Source organism: Podarcis raffonei, chromosome 10, assembly GCF_027172205.1.
Source record: "Podarcis raffonei isolate rPodRaf1 chromosome 10, rPodRaf1.pri, whole genome shotgun sequence".
Lineage (NCBI taxonomy): Eukaryota > Metazoa > Chordata > Lepidosauria > Squamata > Lacertidae > Podarcis > Podarcis raffonei.
This window is the reverse complement of record NC_070611.1, coordinates 1,427,149-1,446,705: the sequence shown is the minus strand read 5'-3', so window position 1 is coordinate 1,446,705 and position 19,557 is coordinate 1,427,149. Positions and strand designations below refer to the sequence as shown.

At 44.1% G+C, this 19,557-nt stretch overlaps 1 protein-coding gene across 3 annotated transcripts in view; it reads right to left on the bottom strand.

The window, feature by feature from the left end:
• Positions 1 to 19,557, bottom strand: part of LMNTD1 (lamin tail domain containing 1) — a 267,223-nt gene that overhangs the window by 10,996 nt on the left and 236,670 nt on the right. The window contains exon 11 of one of the 3 annotated variants that reach the window (XM_053406837.1): positions 18,813 to 19,009. The exons of 1 other annotated variant lie outside the window; for it this stretch is intronic. In XM_053406837.1, the coding sequence (XP_053262812.1) occupies positions 18,875 to 19,009 (135 nt within the window). In that variant the 3' untranslated portion in view covers positions 18,813 to 18,874. Of the gene's footprint in view, positions 1 to 18,812; positions 19,010 to 19,557 lie in introns of those variants that run through there. One more of the 3 variants, XR_008332542.1, reaches the window with a different exon arrangement.

Below are 19,557 nucleotides of genomic sequence, written 5' to 3'. Positions count from 1 at the left end.
GCAAAGTTTTTATCGGTGGTTGCAAGAACCATGATCCCTATATTCTGAACAAAATGCTTGTTTAACCTGGAGGTAGGCTGTCTCTGTTGTTGTTGTATTTAAATCAGCTTTGTACTGGGGGAAGCTAAAAGGCCTGTATTAGTTTTGTTAAGGACTCGCCCCCTCCATCAAGAGCTTTTAGTTAGGCTAGGAAAGAAGCAATGGCCAAGAAAAGCTGCCCCTCTTAAAGCAGCACACATGGATTATTTGTCAGACTTGCAGGAAAATTATACCACAGCCCTGGCACAGAGGCACATTTCTTTCCCCCCCCCCCCCTGCCAATTGTAAATCCAATCACAAGCAGGAAGCGTGAAAGTTCACACATTCCTGCAATTTAGAAGGACAGAAGAAACAGATGCTACAGACTGAAGTGCAACCAGATGCACATCAAATACAGCTCTTTTGCTGTGATGTGTCCACATCTAACCACCAAGGGGCAGTCTTGCTAGAGAAATGATGGCCAGGCAAGATTTATGTTCTCAGGGCTAATGAAGGTCTGCACAGTATCAGGCAACCTTGATAGCACTTCTTGGAGTCTTCCACTTTCCTGCCCTGGCAGCCATGCAACAATCCCAAAGATTCTGCACTCTCTGCCACCTTTCCTCTACCCAGAAAGGAAGCCATAGTAATATTTGAACAAATGGCACTTTTCTTATATTTTCCTGTTCTTCTCCCAAACACCTCAGCCTTTTATTGTTTTTCGCCCTCCTGCTTTGCCTCCTTGCCTAATGAAGCAGAAACCCAAGACCAGAAGCAAACCATTGGTGGTGGGAGTAAGCTCCTGAGGGCAAACATGTGAAAGGAATGGGCCTGGGATGTTATTTAAACTGTGCTCTGACTAAATTTAGTCCTTAACGCCTTAGTTATAAATTTCAGAAATGAAAAGTCCCTTCCTCCCACCCAAAAAACTGTAGGTTTAGAGAGAGAGTGTGTGTAATATATATATAATCTGTGGATTTATTTAATGAATTTTATATTGATTGTAACAAAACCTCTAGGTGGTTTACATGAAATGTTAAAATTATAATTAAAACAGTTAGAAAACAAGTAAAACATATTTAAAAATTATTAAAATTAGCTGTTAACTAATATTTTTATTTAACAAAATTGATTTGTCTTGGAATCAAAATGAAAGCCACTGACCACTAAGGTTATGGGTGATGTCCAATTAAATCATACTTAAAACAGACCCATTGAAATCCATGGATGTAACTTTCAAAGGTTCTATTCTGAGTGTGACTTCATTGGGTTTCACCATATATCCATTTCCATCAAGGGTACTTCCTAGCTAACCCACTACAATGGTAAATCCAGATTAAAAAGTTGTTGGATGTTTCTTTCAAATTTTATTCCATCTTAAACCTTGGGGTTGGCTTTCTTTTGAAGGTAAGATAATGCACAATGTTTCATTGATTTACTGGAACTCTGCTTCCAGGGCAGGTGTCTATTCTAGGCTTCTGCTGATGAGGAACAGGGGCGAAAAATCTCTAAAACCATTAACTTCATGCTAATTCTAAAACACTTTTTTTGCCTGCTAGTAAGCCAGGTGTTCCCCATCCTATATTTGTGCATCTGCTTCTTCCTGCCTAAGTGCAGAACCTGACATTTGTTCCTATTGAAATTGTTAGCTTGTGTCCTGTTCTCCAGTCATTTTGAATTCTGATTCTGTTTTCTGCTACATTAGCTACCCCTCCCAGATTCGTGACATCTGCACATGTGATGAGCATTTCCTTCAACCAAATTGTTTATAAAGACGTTGAACCCTGCAGCACTCCACTTGTCACTTTTTTCCAGAATGATGAGGAACCATTAATGAGTAATTGGTGGGTTCAGTCAGTCAACCAGCTACAAATCCACCTAACAGTTACCTCGTTCAACCTACATTTTACCAGCTTCCTTGCAAGAATATCGTGGGGGACTTTGTCAAAAGCTTTGGTGTCATTCCATCAAAAGAAAGAAATGAGATTGGTCTCGCATGACTTATTTTTGAGAAACCCATGCTGGGACTTAGTAATCACAGCATCCCTCTCCTAAGTCCTCACAGACCGACTGTTGAATTATCTGTTCTAGGACCTTCCCTTGCTTCGGTGTCAAGCTCTCCAGTCAGTAGTTACCTGCGTCTTCCTTTCCTCCCTTTTTGAAGATGGGGACAACATTTGCCCGTCTCCAGTCTGCGGGGGCCTCACCTGTTATTTAATAATTCTCAAAGATCATAGACAAAAGCCTCTAGTTGATTGTACCCAGTTTCCTTGGGGTGGAACTTGGTATTTTCCATGGAATTCTTGAATTTTATTGGATGTTGCTTGTTAGAGTACTTAATGGTACTTTGTGCCATTTAGGTTGTATCTATCTATAATCTCTGGCTTTCCCTTGGTATCAGAAATTCCAAAAGGACTGGTACTGAGAATAAGGTGTATCACTTGAATACTCCCCCCCTTTGTGTGTGATAAGCACATTTGGGGCTTTCCTCAAATTCTTATTAGGATGTCCTTCAAGGCATCATCTTTGAATAGACTTTGGATGGGGTCTGTCCTTCTCAGTGCTACAGCCACAAGCTCCAGCGTGCCACCACTTTTGTAGCTATCGCATGAACCGCAAATCAAATTATATCCAAGATTGTTTCTGTAATCAATGTTACTGCCTTGATTAACATATGGAATGTTTGTCTCACCATATTTTAAATGTGCTGTGGATTTTTTATAAGATCATCTAGGCACTTATGGAATTTGTGTTTTTTTTAATAAAAGATATTTATTAAAGTTTCCAATTTTTTATACAAACAAAAAACAAACAAAGAGATTAAAAAACACACATATAGTTCATAAAACATACTTTTCAATAACAAATTTCTCTGACCTCCTCATACCTCCCCTTCTTGTATTCCATTTCAGATTATTTGTTCAGCAAATCCTTAACTTAAAGCATTACAGCTTATAATATCACCTTGTTTTCTATCCAAACCCATTTTTTCATCCATGTTCCTTTATATCATTACAGCTAGAAACCACTCAATTTCAATCCAACATCATTCAGCATTCCTTAATTTTACAATATTTCTGTAAGTAGTCCTTAAATTTTTTCCAATCTTCTTCTGCCGACTCTTCTCCCTGGTCACAGATTCTGCTCGTCATTTCTGCCAATCCCATACAGTCAATCAGTTTCATCTGCCATTCTTCCAGAGTGGGTAGATCTTGCGTCTTCCAATACTTTGCGATGAGTATTCTTGCTGCTGTTGTAGCATACATGAAAAAAGTTCTGTCCTTCTTTGGCACCACTTGGCCGGCCATGCCCAAGAGAAAGGCCTCTGGTTTCTTCAAGAAGGTATATTTAAATACCTTTTTCAATTCATTATATATCATTTCCCAGAAAGCCTTAATCCTGGGGCACGTCCACCAAAGGTGAAAGAATGTACCTTCATTTTCCTTACATTTCCAACATTTATTGTCGGGCAAATGGTAGATTTTTGCAAGCTTGACTGGGGTCATGTACCACCTGTATATCATTTTCATAATATTCTCTCTTAGAATTTTACATGCCGTAAATTTAATCCCTGTGGTCCACAACTGTTCCCAGTCAGCAAACATAATATTATGTCCAACGTCTTGTGCCCATTTAATCATTACAGATTTAACCGTCTCATCCTGGGTGTCAGGGAACTGACATCAGAGATTAGCGGAGAGGGAAGTCGCTCCAATGATGCAGGGGAGGGAACTAGCAAGGAGAGAGAGAGAGCTTCCGCTGGGGAAGGAAACCAAGGTGACACCAGGAAGAAAGGGGAGGCTGAGAGTACTTCGGAGGGAAGGCTCCGAGACTCTTCCAGTGAGATCAGTGGGGAGAGCGCAGGACCTCCGCTTGGCACGCCTACTCTGCGCAGAAGGCTTCCGCGCAGAGAAGCTAGGCGGAGACTGGCTGTCAAGGAGTTTTTATGTTGGAAGAAGTTCAGGAAACGCCCACTGACGGATTCTGCCAGTGATTAAGACAGTCGCGTTGTAAGGCGCTGTCAAAATAGGGAAAGGTTTAGCTATACAACCCGCTTGGAGCAGCAAGGAGTTTTACGCATAAGCAACCCCAATTCCCATTACAGTAATCCGTCAGTCCTCTAAGTTGCTTGTGCGCAGAGAAGCAGGGGCAGCATCATGAGTCAAACTGGAGGAGCCGGCGCCGGAGAGGGGGGCAGAGGAGGACCTACTCTGGAGGAGAGAAACAGAGAGTTGGAGCAGCAACTCGCCCTACTAGCGGCGCGGCTGGATGAAAGGCGCACTCAGGATGCCCAGGGGAAGCCCACCCCCATCGCAAGGAAGGTACTGGGACTAGTGCAGAAGTTTGGGGGCAATCCCAGAGACTATAATGCATTTAAGACAGAAGTGCAGTATGCGCTGGACCTGCAGTACGAGGACTTTGTAGACGATGCAGGGAGGGTAGCCTTCATGGTAGGGCATCTGGAAGGGCGCGCCAGAGATTGGATCCGACCCTTGATGGCGTCGGAGAATGCTGCCTTGAAGGATTTGAGAAATTTTTTTAGCGCCATGGACCATATGTTCTCGAGTGATGTGGAGCAGAGCGTGACCCGCAAAGAACTGATGGGGTGCAAACAAGGGAACCAATCAGTGAGAGAGTACTGGTCGCGATTTGCGATGCTGATCCATAGACTTGGGTGGGAACTGGGTTCGGCGCCAGTGCAAATGTTATTTTAGGAAGGCTTATCCCCTTGGGTAAAAGATGAACTCTCCCGCGCGCCCCACCCGGAATCGATGGACCAGCTGACCAAAATGGCGCTGGCTGTGGGAGTATGCCAAGAGGCGCGCACTCTAGAAAGGCGGGAAGGGAGAGCAGAGCGTTGGTATGACAACCGCATTCCGGACGTGCCTGAGCAACCCGCGCCGCCCGCGGAACCAATGGAGATTGGAGGAGCGCGCGCGCGCGGGGTTTCAAACTCCAGCGAGGTTCACAAGAAGGAGGGGAAAACGACTAAGAAGTGCTTTCTCTGCCAGCAGCTGGGACATTTTGCCAGAGTCTGCCCTCAGAAAAAGGCGTGGCAAGGAATGGTGGGGGCAGTTGGGGGGGAGGAGGAAAGAAATAAAGAGCAGGGAAACGGGAATGCCTGTCTGCCCGAGAGTGGGCACAGCAGCCAGGCGAGCAACCAGTAAAGGTGCCCAAACCAGACCCTCCCCGAGCGGCCATAGCCATAGAGGTGATACTAGAACTCCCTAACGGACACCCAATTAAGGTGAAGGCGTTGCTGGATTCAGGCAGCTCTTGTAACTTTTTTAGCAGGGATTTTGCACTAGAGCACCAGCTCCAAGTAGTGCCTCTAGAACACCCCCTGCAAGTAACGACCATTGATGGGAGAGAACTCCTGGGGGGGAAGTGACCCACCAGACACCCCCCCCATGAAAATGAGGGTCGCCAGACACATTGAGACAATTGCCTTTCACGTAGCCACACTAGCAGGACCACCAATCATACTGGGAATGAGTTGGCTGGCACTGCACGATCCAGTGGTGGGATGGCACCAGCGGACAGTCACCTTTGGATCTGCTCACTGCGTGGAGCACTGCCATGGAGGGGAGACCCAGAGGATGGCAGTAGCAAGGGTGGCAGGGATGGAGGCAGGGGAAAAGGGGAGAATACCATCTCAGTACGCAGATCTGGAAGAAGTCTTCAGTGAGAAGGAGGCTGATAAACTACCCCCTCACAGGCCCTTTGACTGTCAGATCAACCTACTCCCAGGGGCACAGCTGCCCGTGGGTAAGCTGTACGCCATGTCGGACAGGGAGATGCAGGAGTTGCGGAACTTTATTGACAAGAACCTGAAGAGGGGTTTCATACGAGAATCAAGGGCGGTGGGGGGCAGTCCAGTGTTCTTTGTGGACAAGAGAGACTCTAAAGAGCCCAGATTGGTCGTAGATTACTGGAGTTTGAACCTGGTGTCGGAACCAGTGACATTTCCAATGCCCAGAATTGACGATATTTTGGCCAGGGTAAGGAAAGGGAAGGTCTTTACCAAGTTGGACCTTCGGGGGGCGTACAATTTGATAAGGATGAGGGAGGGGGAATGAATGGAAAACCACCATGTTCACCCCTCTGGGGGCCTTTGAGTACTTAGTTATGCCCTTCGGATTACAATCAGGCTCAAGCACATTTCAAGCCTTCATGCACCACGTGATGGGGTCCCTGCTGTACAAGAATTGCGTGGCTTTCTTGGACGACGTGCTAATCTACTCGGAGAATGAAGAGCAGCATATAAAGGATGTCAGGGAAGTGCTGAAAAGACTGCAGGAGCACCAGCTGTGGGTCAAACTGGAGAAATGCCAATTCCATGCCCGAGAGGTGGAGTTCCTGGGTTACCGGTTGTCTGACAAAGGCTTAGCCATGGACCCAGGCAAGGTGCAAGCGGTGCTAGAATGGAGGACTCCCAAGAACCGGAAGGACGTGCAGAGGTTCTTGGGGTTTGGGGAACTTCTATAGGATGTTCATCAAGAACTTCGCCCACTTAACGGCACCCATAACCGATTGCCTCAGCAGCAAGAAGAAATTTGAATGGACGGAAGAGGCTCAGCAGTCCTTTGAAAAGCTAAAGAGGGCGTTCGCTTCGGAAGAGCAACTCTTACACGTGGATCTGCAGAAGCCGATGAGGCTGGAGACAGACGCGTCAGACAGAGCGGTGGGAGCAGTATTGCTCCAACCGGGAAATCGGGGAGAGTGGAAGCCGTGCGCCTTTTTCTCAAGGAAGCTGAACAAGTCAGAACAAAACTACATGGTGTATGACAGGGAACTGCTGGCCATTCATGAGGCTTTTCGCTGCTGGAGACATTTTCTAATAGGTGCACAGCACAAGATCCAGGTGTGTACGGACCATAAGAACCTGGAATATTGGAGGACTGCGCGAGTCCTGAACCAAAGACAGGTGCGGTGGGCACAGGAGTTTTCCAAGTTTTTTTTTGAGATTAGGTACGTGCCGGGGAAGGAAAACGTCAGAGCAGACGCTCTCTCTCGCAAACCGGAGTACTTGGAAGGAGAGGAAGTATCAGAAGTGCGTCATGTCATACCCGAGGACCGATGGGTGTGGGGGGGAGTGTTGGTAGGGAGACAAGAACTAGCCGGTTTAACGAGGGATGACCAGTACGCCCAAACCAAAATCAGGGAGATTCGAGATGCCGAAAATCAGGGGGGTTTTGAGGTTAAGGAGGGGGCTTTGTACTATAAGGGTGTGTTGTACATACCGGAAGGGGACTTGAGGAGAAGAATACTCAAACAACTGCATGACAACCCCACGGCGGGACATTTCGGTCAACACAAGACCATGTTGCTTGTCACCAGGCAGTTCTGGTGGCCAAGGGTAAGGGAGGATGTGCGGGAATACGTACGGGGGTGCGAGTGCTGCCAGCGGGCTAAAGGGGAAAGGGCAGCACCCGCGGGGTTACTGGAACCCTTGCCCACACCAGAAAGACCATGGGAAGGGGTATCAATTGATTTTATGACTGATTTACCCAAGTCCAGGGGGAAAACAGCAGTCATGGTGGTAGTTGACTTGATGACTAAAATGTGCCATTTTATTGCTTGCTCGCATGCAGTGACTGCAGAGGAAACAGCTAGGCTGTTTGTAGATCACGTCTTCAGGTTGCATGGCGCCCCCTTGAGGGTTTTATCCGACAGAGGCCGGCAATTTACTTCCAGATTCTGGAGGAAGCTCATGAGACTGCTGGAAGTTGAAGTTAGCTTCTCGACGGCCAGACACCCAGAGACCAACGGACAAGCAGAAAGAGCTAATAGCATACTTCAACAGTATCTACGCTGCTACATCAATGAAAGGGAGAACGAGTGGGTGGACAAACTAGCGCTGGCTGAATTTGCATACAATAACGCGGAACATGTGTCCACGGGGATGAGTCCATTCATGGCCAATTACGGGTGTCATCCCAGGGCCTTCCCAGGGGAGGAGGGGGGAAGGTGGAGTGTACCGGCAGCCGAACAATTTGTGGAAGAAATGGAGGCTTTACACCAACAACTTAAGGTTAACCTGGAGAGGGCGAAGGAAGCGTACAAGAGGCAGGCAGACAAGCACCGCAGAGAAGGGGAAACTATAAGAGTGGGGGACCAGGTGTGGTTGTCTACCCAAGGGTTACCGTTCAAAGGGGGGTGTAAGAAACTACGGCCAAGGCGATTGGGACCTTTCGAGGTAACACAACAGGTTAATCCTGTGACCTTTAGACTCAGATTGCCCACCAACATGAAACTGCACCCGGTGTTCCACCGGTCCTTACTCTCACCATACAGGAAAGGATCTCTGGGACAAGAAAGAGAAACACCCAGGCATCCCCGGGTAGAGGAAAGGGAACTCAGTGGTCATGCAGCTGAAATTCTCGATTCAAGGTGGAGAGGGAGGAGGGTGGAATATTTGGTGGCGTGGGAGGGGGAGCCCGAATCGGAGAACACTTGGGTTCCTGCAGAAGAGATCAGGGAGGAGTATCTGCAGGAGGAGTTTCATCGCAGGTTCCCAAGGAAGCCCAAGCCATTAGGGAGGTTCTGGGAGGAGCAATTTGGCAACACGGAGGATGAAGAAGAGTTTGTGGGATTTCCCGCCTCAGAAGCGGAGGAAGGGGAGAGATCCGAGGAAGAGGAATCTGACTGGGGAGATTGGGCAGAGGAAAGAGAGAACATCAGGTGGAGAGCGGTGTTGGAATCATCTGAGGAGGAGGATAGCTCTTTCCGGGGTTTTCCCGCTTCACCGTCCCCGGGACGGACGGGGGAGGGGGAGGGGCCTGGGAGGGAGGTGGATGTCAGGGAACTGACATCAGAGATTAGCGGAGAGGGAAGCCGCTCCAATGATGCAGGGGAGGGAACTAGCAAGGAGAGAGAGAGCGCTTCCGCTGGGGAAGGAAACCAAGGTGACACCAGGAAGAAAGGGGAGGCTGAGAGTACTTCGGAGGGAAGGCTCCGAGACTCTTCCAGTGAGATCAGTGGGGAGAGCGCAGGACCTCCGCTTGGCACGCCTACTCTGCGCAGAAGGCTTCCGCGCAGAGAAGCTAGGCGGAGACTGGCTGTCAAGGAGTTTTTATGTTGGAAGAAGTTCAGGAAACGCCCACTGACGGATTCTGCCAGTGATTAAGACAGTCGCGTTGTAAGGCGCTGTCAAAATAGGGAAAGGTTTAGCTATACAACCCGCTTGGAGCAGCAAGGAGTTTTACGCATAAGCAACCCCAATTCCCATTACACTGGGTATTCCATTTCAGCAGCAAGTTATACATTTTTGACAAAGTCTTAGTTTTGGATTCTAACAGTTCTGTTTTCAATTTAGATTTTTCCACCTGGAAACCAACTTTTTTATCCAAATTGTAAACCTCCATTATCTGGTAATAATGAAGCCAATCTCACACTTTATCTTTCAGTTTCTCAAAACTCTGCAATTTCAGTCTGTTCCCTTCTTGTTCCAAAATTTCCCAGTATTTTGGCTATTTGGCCTCCATGTTAAATTTTCTCTGAGCCTTAGCCTCCATTGGTGACAACCACCTTGGAGTTTTATTTTCCAATAGGTCCTTATATCTAATCCAAACATTAAACAATGCTCTCCTGACAATATGGTTTTTGAAAGCTTTATGTGCTTTAACCTTGTCGTACCACAAATATGCATGCCACCCAAATACATTGTTAAAACCTTCAAGATCCAAAATGTCTGTATTCTCAAGAAGCAGCCAGTCTTTCAACCAGCAGAATGCTGCTGAGTCATAATAAAGTTTAAAGTCTGGCAGGGCAAATCCACCCCTTTCCTTTACATCAGTTAATATCTTAAATTTTATTCTGGGCTTCTTGCCCTGCCAGACAAATTTAGAAATGTCTTTCTGCCACTTCTTGAGACAGTCCATTTTGTCCAAAATTTGCAATGTTTGAAACAAAAACAACATTCTAGGCAATACATTCATCTTTATAGCTGCAATTCGACCCAACAAGGAAAGCTTCAAATTTGACCAAATTTCTAAATCTTTTTTCACTTCAGCCCAACATTTTTCATAATTATCTTTAAACAAATTCACATTTTTAGCTGTCATATTAATCCCCAGGTATTTCACTTTCTTAACCACAGTCAGTCCTGTTTCATTCTGAAACTTCTCTCTTTCAATCGGTGTTAAGTTTTTCTCAAGAACCTTAGTTTTTAACTTGTTCAATTTGAACCCTGCAACCTGACCAAATTCTTGAATTTGTTCTAAAACTCTTTTGGTGCTAGATTCTGGCTCCTGTAGTGTGAAAACTAGATCATCTGCAAATGCTCTCAATTTGAACTGTTTAGCTCCGACCTGTATACCTTTAACCATCCGGTCCCTTCTAATCATATTCAGCAAAACCTCCAGGACCGATATAAAGAGCAAAGGGGAAATTGGGCATCCCTGTCATGTCCCTTTTTCAATCTTGAACTGTTCTGTAACCACATTATTTACAATTAGTCTGGCCGTTTGCTCTGAATATATTGCACCTATACCATTCTCAAAACCATGGCCTACCCCCATACCCTGCAGGTTCTTTTTCATAAAACTCCAAGAAATATTGTCAAAGGCTTTCTCCGCATCCACAAATATCAAAACTGCTTTAGTATTTATGTTCACTTCTAGCTTTTCCAAAATGTCAATTATATTCCTCAAGTTATCAGAAAGATGTCTTCCCGGAAGAAAGCCCGCTTGGTCCTTATGAATCTCCTCAATCAGTACTTTTTTCAGTCTCTTAGCCAAAATATCAGCAAAGATTTTGTAATCCACATTTAATAAGGATATGGGATGGTAGTTCCTAAGTTGAGTCTTTTCAGTCTCTGTTTTTGGTATTAGTGTAATATAAGCTTCTTTCCATGATTCTGGTGCCCTTTCCCCTTCCAAAATTTCATTACAGACTTCCTTCAATGGTTGTAGTAGCCACTCTTTCAAGGATCTATAATAGCTGGAAGTCAACCCATCCGGTCCTGGAGACTTGCCTACTTGCATATTTTGAATGGCACCTTCTATCTCCTGGTCAGATATTTTACAGTTCAACATTAGTTTGCTTTCTTGTGAAATTTTTTGTAATCCATTTATCTTCAAAAATCGGTCTATGTCCATTTCGTTCTGTGGCTCTTGTGCATATAATTGTTTAAAGTACTTTTGGAAGCAGTTTCTAATCTCAATTGGGTTATGTATATCTTTTCCTTCTACTTCTAAATTTGTAATAGTGATTAATTTTTGTCTTTTTTTCAGTTGCCAAGCTAGTAGTTTCCCACATTTATTCGCTGATTCAAATGTCTTCTGTCTCATTTGTTTAATTTTCCATTCTATTTCCTGATTCATCAATTCCATGTATTGTACCTGAAATAACTTTATTTCTTTCAAGATCTCCTGTGACTTTGGCTTTACTCTCAGTTTTTTCTCTCCTTTTATTTTTTCCAGAATTTTATCCTTTTTCTCATTTCGGCTTCTCTTCTTTATTGCATTCTGTTGAATCAGGAACCCTCTCATCACGGCTTTACTGGCATCCCAGATTACTCTTTTTTCAACATTAGTAGTCATGTTTATTTCAAAATAATCTCTCAAAGTTTTTTTGGCCTTTTTGTATACTTCTTCATCTCTAAATAGAGTGTCATTCATCCTCCATCTAAAGGAGCCGGGTGTCATTTGCTTCATCTCCATCTTTACTGCATTATGGTCTGAGCAAGTTTTAGGGCAGATTTCAACTTTTTTTTATCTTTGGTGCCATTCCTCTAGTAATCCAGATTTGGTCAATTCTAGTCCAGGTCATTTTAGCTTCAGAGAAGAAAGTTCCCTCTCTCCCTAGGGGGTTCTTAGTTCTCCAGATGTCAATCAGGTCCATATTGTCAGTCAATTCAAAAAAAGTCTTTGGTAATCTACCATCTTTGGTGATTACCTGTCTTTGTGCCTTGTCCATATTTGTTGAAACAACTCCATTCATATCTCCCATTAAGATTATATTATAGTCCATATAGTCCAGAAGAGCTTCATGCAACTTCTTAAAAAATTCAGATTTCCCCTCGTTCGGTGCATACACCCCTACAATCAGAAATTTCTCTCCTTGAAATTGAATTTCAATAGCCAAATATCTTCCTTGTTCATCCTTAAAAATTTGTTTCGGTGAAAGTTTCTCCTTTCCATATATCACAACTCCTCTTTTTTTAACCTTGTCAGATGAAATAAATTCTTGTCCCAATCTCTTGTTAATAAGCATCTTCCTGTGTAGCCTCATTACATGTGTTTCCTGTAGACAGATCAAATCCAATTGTTCTTTTCTTAATATGTGAAAAACGCTTTTTCTCTTTCGAGGGGAATTTAGTCAATTACAATTCCAACTTAGAAGTTGCAGAGCCATTGTGAGTTACTTACTCCTCCCACCAACTGCACCAAGTTGTTGTTCTTCTTCTGTCGGTGGTGTATCTTTCCCCGGTTCGGGAAGTCCAAATGATAAGTTTGCTATGTCTCCAATTCCTTCTGATGCGGTTGGCTCCTCTCCAGCTACCCCCTTCTGTAGATCCTCCTCGTGGTTGTTCAAAAATTTGTCTTTATCATCCACTGTCCTTATTCTTATTTTCCTTCCTTTAAATTTGAAAGATAGGCCTTGGGGGAATTCCCAACTAAAGAGAATTCTATTTCTTTTCAATAGGCCCACAAGATCTCTGTAATGGGCCCTAACATCCAGTATAAGTTTAGGTATGTCCCTGAAAATCTCCACCAAATAATCTTCAATTTCCAGGGTTCTTTGATACTGTAAATTCAAAATTTTATCTCTTTCTTCTTTTGTTCTTAAAGTGATCAGACAGTCCCTTGCTCTATTCTTTCTTTGTCTTCTGCCAATCCTAAATGCACTCACTATCTTGAATTCTTCCTTCCCCAGATCTTTTTGCCAGAAGTCTGTAAATTCCTTTGTAAGATAGTCCACCAAATTGTCCTTCTCCTTTTCCGGTACTGCCCTGAGTCTTAAGCTCCTCTCTTTCCCTTGCAATTCGATCATAGACAAGGTCAAGTCATGGTCCTCAAGTTTCTTGCATACCGGTGGTATCTTCTCCTGGACAGCAGTTGCAATCTCCTTCGCTTCCTCAGCTAATTTCCGAGTCGAGGCCGATTCCTCCAATAACTTGTCAATAGACTGTGTATTAGAGTTCACCTTCTTTCCCAATTCAATTATACTTGCAGTGTTCAAATCAATTTTTGCTGAGGCCTCAGCTACTTGTTTATTTGTCTGTTTGGCTAGATTTTCCAGAGATGCAATAATTTTACTAAGTACCTGAGCCAATGGATCTTGTGATGACATAGCCTTTGACCTTAGTTGTGAAGCCGCAGCTCCTACTGAACTTACTGCTCCGGATGTTGAGGCCCTTCTCTGCTGAGCAATATCTATTTTATATTGTTTCCCAGACCTGAGCGTCTTTTCTTCCGTCTGTTCTATCTTGCCCTTCCCATCTGCCATAGCACTCCCATAAACAGTCCAAGGTCAGTCTCACGCCAAGTCACTTTGTTTTGGAAAGGAATTTTCCAGGCTCAGTTGTTTAGTAGCTTGGTGCTTGCTACAACATAATCTCCTCTAGGGGGACACACTTCCACTTTCAGTTGCAACAAATAAAGTCCTAGTAGCTCCCCTTTGTTCTCTAGATATACACAATTTCAACCAAAAGTTACTTTTAAGTCCAAATCTGTTCTCAAAGCAATTGTATCCTTTCACAGAGTATCAATATTCTTTGCCCTTAGCACTTTGACAGCTGTCAAACGCAGTCCGTTCCCAGATTTTAGAGGCAGCAGATAAAACTTTACTTCACACTGTCCTTGCAGGAAATTAATGCTCCAAACTCACCCCTCCAGCCCTGCTAAGAGGAGGGGAATACTCCTTTTTTGGTGATGGATTTAAGGTCTTTAAAAAGGTGTCTTTCAAAGTTACTGCTTTACAATCTCTTTGCTTTGTTCTATCTACAAGCCGGGAGAAGCAGACTTCCTGTTTATACTTCTCCCGTTTCGGTACCAAATTTAGATTTTCCCCCTCTAAAATTTTAGCTTCTTGCTCCTACTCACGGGTAGTTGCTTTCAGTTCCAATTGTCCAGAAAGGAATCGGCGCTCTCCGACAATGGCTTGCGGCTTCACCCCGCGAAGAGGGTAGACGACTCTCAGCTCCGCGCCGCTCACCCCCGCTCCGTTCAGAAGCCTTTAAAAAGGCTCCTTTGCAGTCGGCGGGGGGTGCAAATGGAGCCCGCCGAGTCTCCGTGTTCACAGGCTTCACCGCCTGTGATTTCTTCGGGTCTCCGCTTCGCCGCAGCGGCCAGACCCACGCTTCGCGGAGCCGGTTCCCTCCGGAGCTCAGAGGGAACCCACCATTAATCGCTGGCGTCGACCGGAAGTCGGCACTTATGGAATTTGAGGCAGTACAGGATGTGCACCTGGAGAGGGCAGCTGTGGCTTTTCTTAAGAGGCAGTTGAGAGATCATCTTGAAAGGGTCATGAAGTCAGAGTCAAAGGCTGTGGTCCCCAACATGGAGCACATGCCCTACAGGGGGGCAATTTGATTTTTAAGGGAGCAATTTGAGAATGAGTGATTTTTTTGCATTTCTTATGGTTCATGGGGCCTCATATACATTATATAAATCTATATTGTGACATACATATTTTTAAAAATCAGAATGTACACAGCGGTCAGCTGGTGACAATGGAGAGGTTATCTAAACAGAATATACACTGGGCACATTCAGAGGAAGTAGCACTCGGGGGGGATCAGGATTTTAGAGGTGCTTAGATGGGGCATGGCTAAAAAAAGGTTGGGAACCACTGGTCTAAGGTATAAATTTTATTAGCCAATGGAAGTGACTTCCTATATTGGGGGAGGAAAGAGAAATCCATTCACAATTTGATCCTCTCAGGTGATCCATTTTATACTATTGCCAATATGTTCCAAACCTACACCTTGCTCAGTAGCCAGCATAGTTACATTTGAATGGTTCACTAAAAGCTGCTTACCGTGTAATGTTCAATATCTACATTAAAAAAAAATCTATCACATGACTATTTCCACTTGGAAACAGGATATGGCCCCCATGCTGTTCCCAAGGTATGCCCCTGAATAGAATCCTAGATTGCTGCAGGTTGTTTGCCATGTATACTATGTAGGGAGGGTAGTCACACACTCAAGTTTGCAACCAAAGGTTACCTCAGCGGCATAGCTAGCTGCTTGGCCACCTGCAAGATGGGGTGAGGTGCCCAGGGGGCAGAGCAGGGCGCGCCAGAATCACGGTGCCCGAGCCGCGTTCTGCTCTGGCACCCTGTAGGCCTATGTTGCTTTTTTGAGCAGTGCGGAGCCTGCAAGGGTCCGCCCGCTGCCTCCCGCTCAGCTGTAGGGTGGCAGCCTGAGGGGGAGGCGGCAGGCAGATGTCAGCCCCATGGTGCCCTTTCGGGCAGCGCGGAGCCTGCAGGCGCCCGAACCACCGTGTCACTCCTGAGAGAGAGTGCCGCCCCCTGCGGTGTGGTGCCCAGTGGCCCCCACCCCCCTAGCTATGCCTCTGGGTTACCTTCCTCCTGCTCCAAAGAAAGCCTTCATGGTGCTACCATGGCACTGGGTTGGTGACCCCAGCTCAAGAACACCAATATCTCTGGCCATTGTCCTGGTTCTACACACCTGAGGGATTATTCTTCCTCTAATTGTGTTCCTTCTGCTATCATCTTCTCTGCTGCCTCTTAGTAGAAATTCAGGATGGAGGGAGCAACTGGTATGCATGTTGAAATGCTGAGTTAATTTGTTTGTGAGGAGGGCATTCTGTGCCTCCTTCCCACAATGACCGGCTTTCCCCCTCTTCTGTCCTCATGATAAGGCAAAATTGTGGCTTTCTTCAATAGTACAAACAGAAATTGTTTTGGAATTCTGGCAGGTTTTGGAATGTTGTGACAAATTTTGGGTGTGTGTGAGAGAGGGGCGTATTTCCTTATTTTGCAAAGTCCTATTGTGTGATTTCCTTTGTTCCTACTTTTTTCTTGCTAGTGCACTGGTCCATGCCCTAATATTGCATCTGCACAAGAACACTGAACTAGCATACCATCTGTAGTTTAGTTTTGTTTATTTTTGATTGCCTCAAATATTATTTGTGTGAGGTGCCCCCCCCCGCCGTTGGCCTTGCTAATGGTGGGTTTTCTCTGCCAGTGAGGGACACTAGTAAGCTGGTCATAGTCCCACCCAGAGGTGTTTCATGGGTCCTAAGCCTTTCCTGTATTTGGTTTACTGAAAGTAATTGATAGGCATTAAAAAAGGCAAAATCGTTGGGAGACAAAAATTGTATCAGATGAGTGCTGATTAAAAACAGATTTTTAGTTATGATACCTTTTATACTGTATGTATAACATGAAACTCTAAAATGACAAAGACTTTAAAATAATTTTAATTGATTTTTATGAAATGGCATCAAGTCAACAACGTGAAGGATGGGAGGACATGGAAGAAGTTGAGAGCAGAATAAGCAAATATACTTTCTAGGGCTGAGACACACCTGTTCTTTATGTAAACAGAGAGATCAAGAATGCATCTAGTGTCTCAGAAACCACATACTCTTCCAAACAACTGGATAATACTTGTTTTGAATATACACTATACCTGCTTTCTTCAGACTGATGCCTTCCAGGGTTTTTTTTTTTCTGCATCTGTTTTTTATTAAACAATTTTTATATTAACACAAACAAAACATACAAAAACAAACAACGAACATTAACAGAACAAAAAACAAGTACCATTTCATGTCCTAATTTCTTAAACCTTACTTCCTCGACTTCCTCTTGCTTCCCGTTTCTGTATTCCAAGTTCTTATAATTATTCAGCGAATCTTCCCTTATTTTACTATAAATTTATGTTAATCATCCTTATTCTCTTTGTCTTAACCATTACTAATAGTAACCATTTATTTTAAGCCCAACATCATTCTAACTGTCATTAATTTTATAGTATTTCTTTAAGTAATCCTTAAACTTCTTCCATTCCTCTTCCGCCGCTTCTCTTCCCTGGTCTCGGATTCTGCTCGTCATTTCTGCCAAACCCATGTAGTCCATCACCTTCATCTGCCATTCTTCCAGTGTGGGTAGATCCTGTGTCTTCCAGTACTTTGCAATAAGTATTCTAGCTGCTGTTGTAGCATACATAAAAAAAATTGTATCTGTCTTTAACACCCCCTGGCCGACAATACCCAAGAGAAAGGCCTCTGGTTTCTTGGGGAAAGTATATTTAAATACCTTTTTCAGTTCATTATAAATCATTTCCCAGAATGCCTTAATCTTCGGGCACGTCCACCAGAGGTGAAAGAATGTACCTTCCTTTTCTTTACATTTCCAACATTTATTATCAGGCAAATGGTAGATCTTTGCAAGCTTGACTGGGGTTATGTACCACCTATAAATCATTTTCATTATATTTTCTCTTAAGGCGTTACATGCCGTAAACTTCAACCCGGTGGTCCACAACTTTTCCCAATCAGCAAACATGATGTTATGACCAATGTCCTGAGCCCATTTAATCATACTTGATTTTACCATTTCATCTTGTGTATTCCATTTCAGCAGCAGATCATACATTTTTGACAAATTCTTAGTACTGGGTTCTAACAGTTCAGTCTCTAGTTTTGATTTTGATGCCTTCCAGGGGTTTTGGACTACAATTCCCATCATCCCCGATTATTGGCCATGCTGGTTGGGCCTAATGGGAGCTGGAGTCCCCCAGAACAACTGGAGGGCACTGCAGTGGGAAAAGGTTAGCTAAACTACCCTGAATTAATTTTGACTTTTATGAGAGACAATATTGTATCTTCAAATTATTGTTGAAGGAATTTGAGCTGTTTTCCTTATCATGGTGAATAATTTTTATGTACATATAATATAGCTGTTTTTTATTGTGATGCACTATTGTTTTGTTCTACTGGTACTGCAAGTTCTGCAGTCATCGTCCCCCCCCCAATGATCTATTCAAGAGGGAGGGAAGGTGAGAGAGAGTGCCTCCAGCACATGATAGGGATTACAAACAGGCCCACACAAATTGTGAGTCACCAGTTCAAAAACAGCCCACCAGCTCTGTGTGGTGCCTGCAAGGAGCTCAGTAAACCACCTGCTTTTCTCGGTGGGGGTCTCAGAACCTGGCAAGCCGCACCATACAAACTGATGGGAGTTGGGGCATCAGGCAACATTTCCCATTTGGTGCCTGTACATCTACCATTGCTGTCATACAATAATAATAATAATAATAATAAATTTTATTTATATCCCGCCCTCCCCAGCCGAAGCCGGGCTCAGGGCCCGAATTTATATATGCTTTTCTGATTTAAATTGTGAGGGATTGGCTTTGAAATTCAAAATTTTCACAAAGATGGATTGGCATCCCTTTCACTGCAATAGAGCTTGTGCTATTATGGCTCTCAAGGATCAGGGCTGCAAATATTCACACTGCTAGGCTGTTTGATACTATTAACTTCAGTGGAGTTTAAACAGCAAAGCTGTGTACAGAATTGCAAGTCAGGTTACCCATGCAGTTTTCTACAGTTGAAAACGAATTGTAATTTATGGCTGTAACCTTAAACCAAAAGTATTGCTAGGGCCCCACAGTGGTCAATGGGATGCCTATGTGTTCTGACTTCTAGGTTTATATATTGTCTTACATGTGACTGAAGGATCTACAATTATGAGGAGCTAGCAAAGCTAACTTTCGGATACATAGAGGTCTACAGAGAAATCAAGCATATAGTCTAGCGTGGTCCTGAATATCCAAGCTGCCTTATTCCCAGAGCAATGAATCACAAAACCATTTTTGCTGCACTATATTTTGAAAATAACCCAGTTCTATTCATTGATCATTTGTGAGATGCTACAGGAAGTTAATGGGAGTAAGAGGTGTCTGGGCCAGGAGCCTGAAGTTGCAAGATGAATGAGCAAAATACTTCTGTAAAGCAGAGCCGGTGGGTGCAGCTGAACCTATATAAATCACTCCACCTAAATTAGGCTGTGAAGAAAAAAGAAGAAAAAACAAAAACCCCACAAGATGGTAAGTATTACAGACAGAATAAGCAAAAAGGACTGTAATTCAGCTGCTAAAATTCAACAGTTAGCTTAATTGAACTTAATTCTTCCTTAGTAAACTGACAACCTAGAAGTGTTGGGATGGACAAGAGATTGGCTTGTTTCCTATGGTATACAATATGTTCTCTCTTCCTGTGCCCCTTAGAATTAATTTGGATTGTGGTGTTCAAACTGCTGCACACTTGTTGGTTGGGAACTGAGATAAGTGACATGCAATGATCTCAACTCAGTCATTGTTACAAACAGGTTCACACACAGATATCACAGGCTTCTTAGGCTGAGGTTTCCCAACTGGTGTGTGCACAAACACCACTCCTCCTGAAAAGGTAGTGATGGGCTTGTGGAAGTCAAATGCTTTGTCAGTTTCAAAACAGCACACCAAACAAGTGCTTCAACTTTTTGTTCCTGGAGCTGGTAAAATATCACTTGCCACCTCCTTGTTAGGAACAGGCTTTGCAGCCATCAATTCAT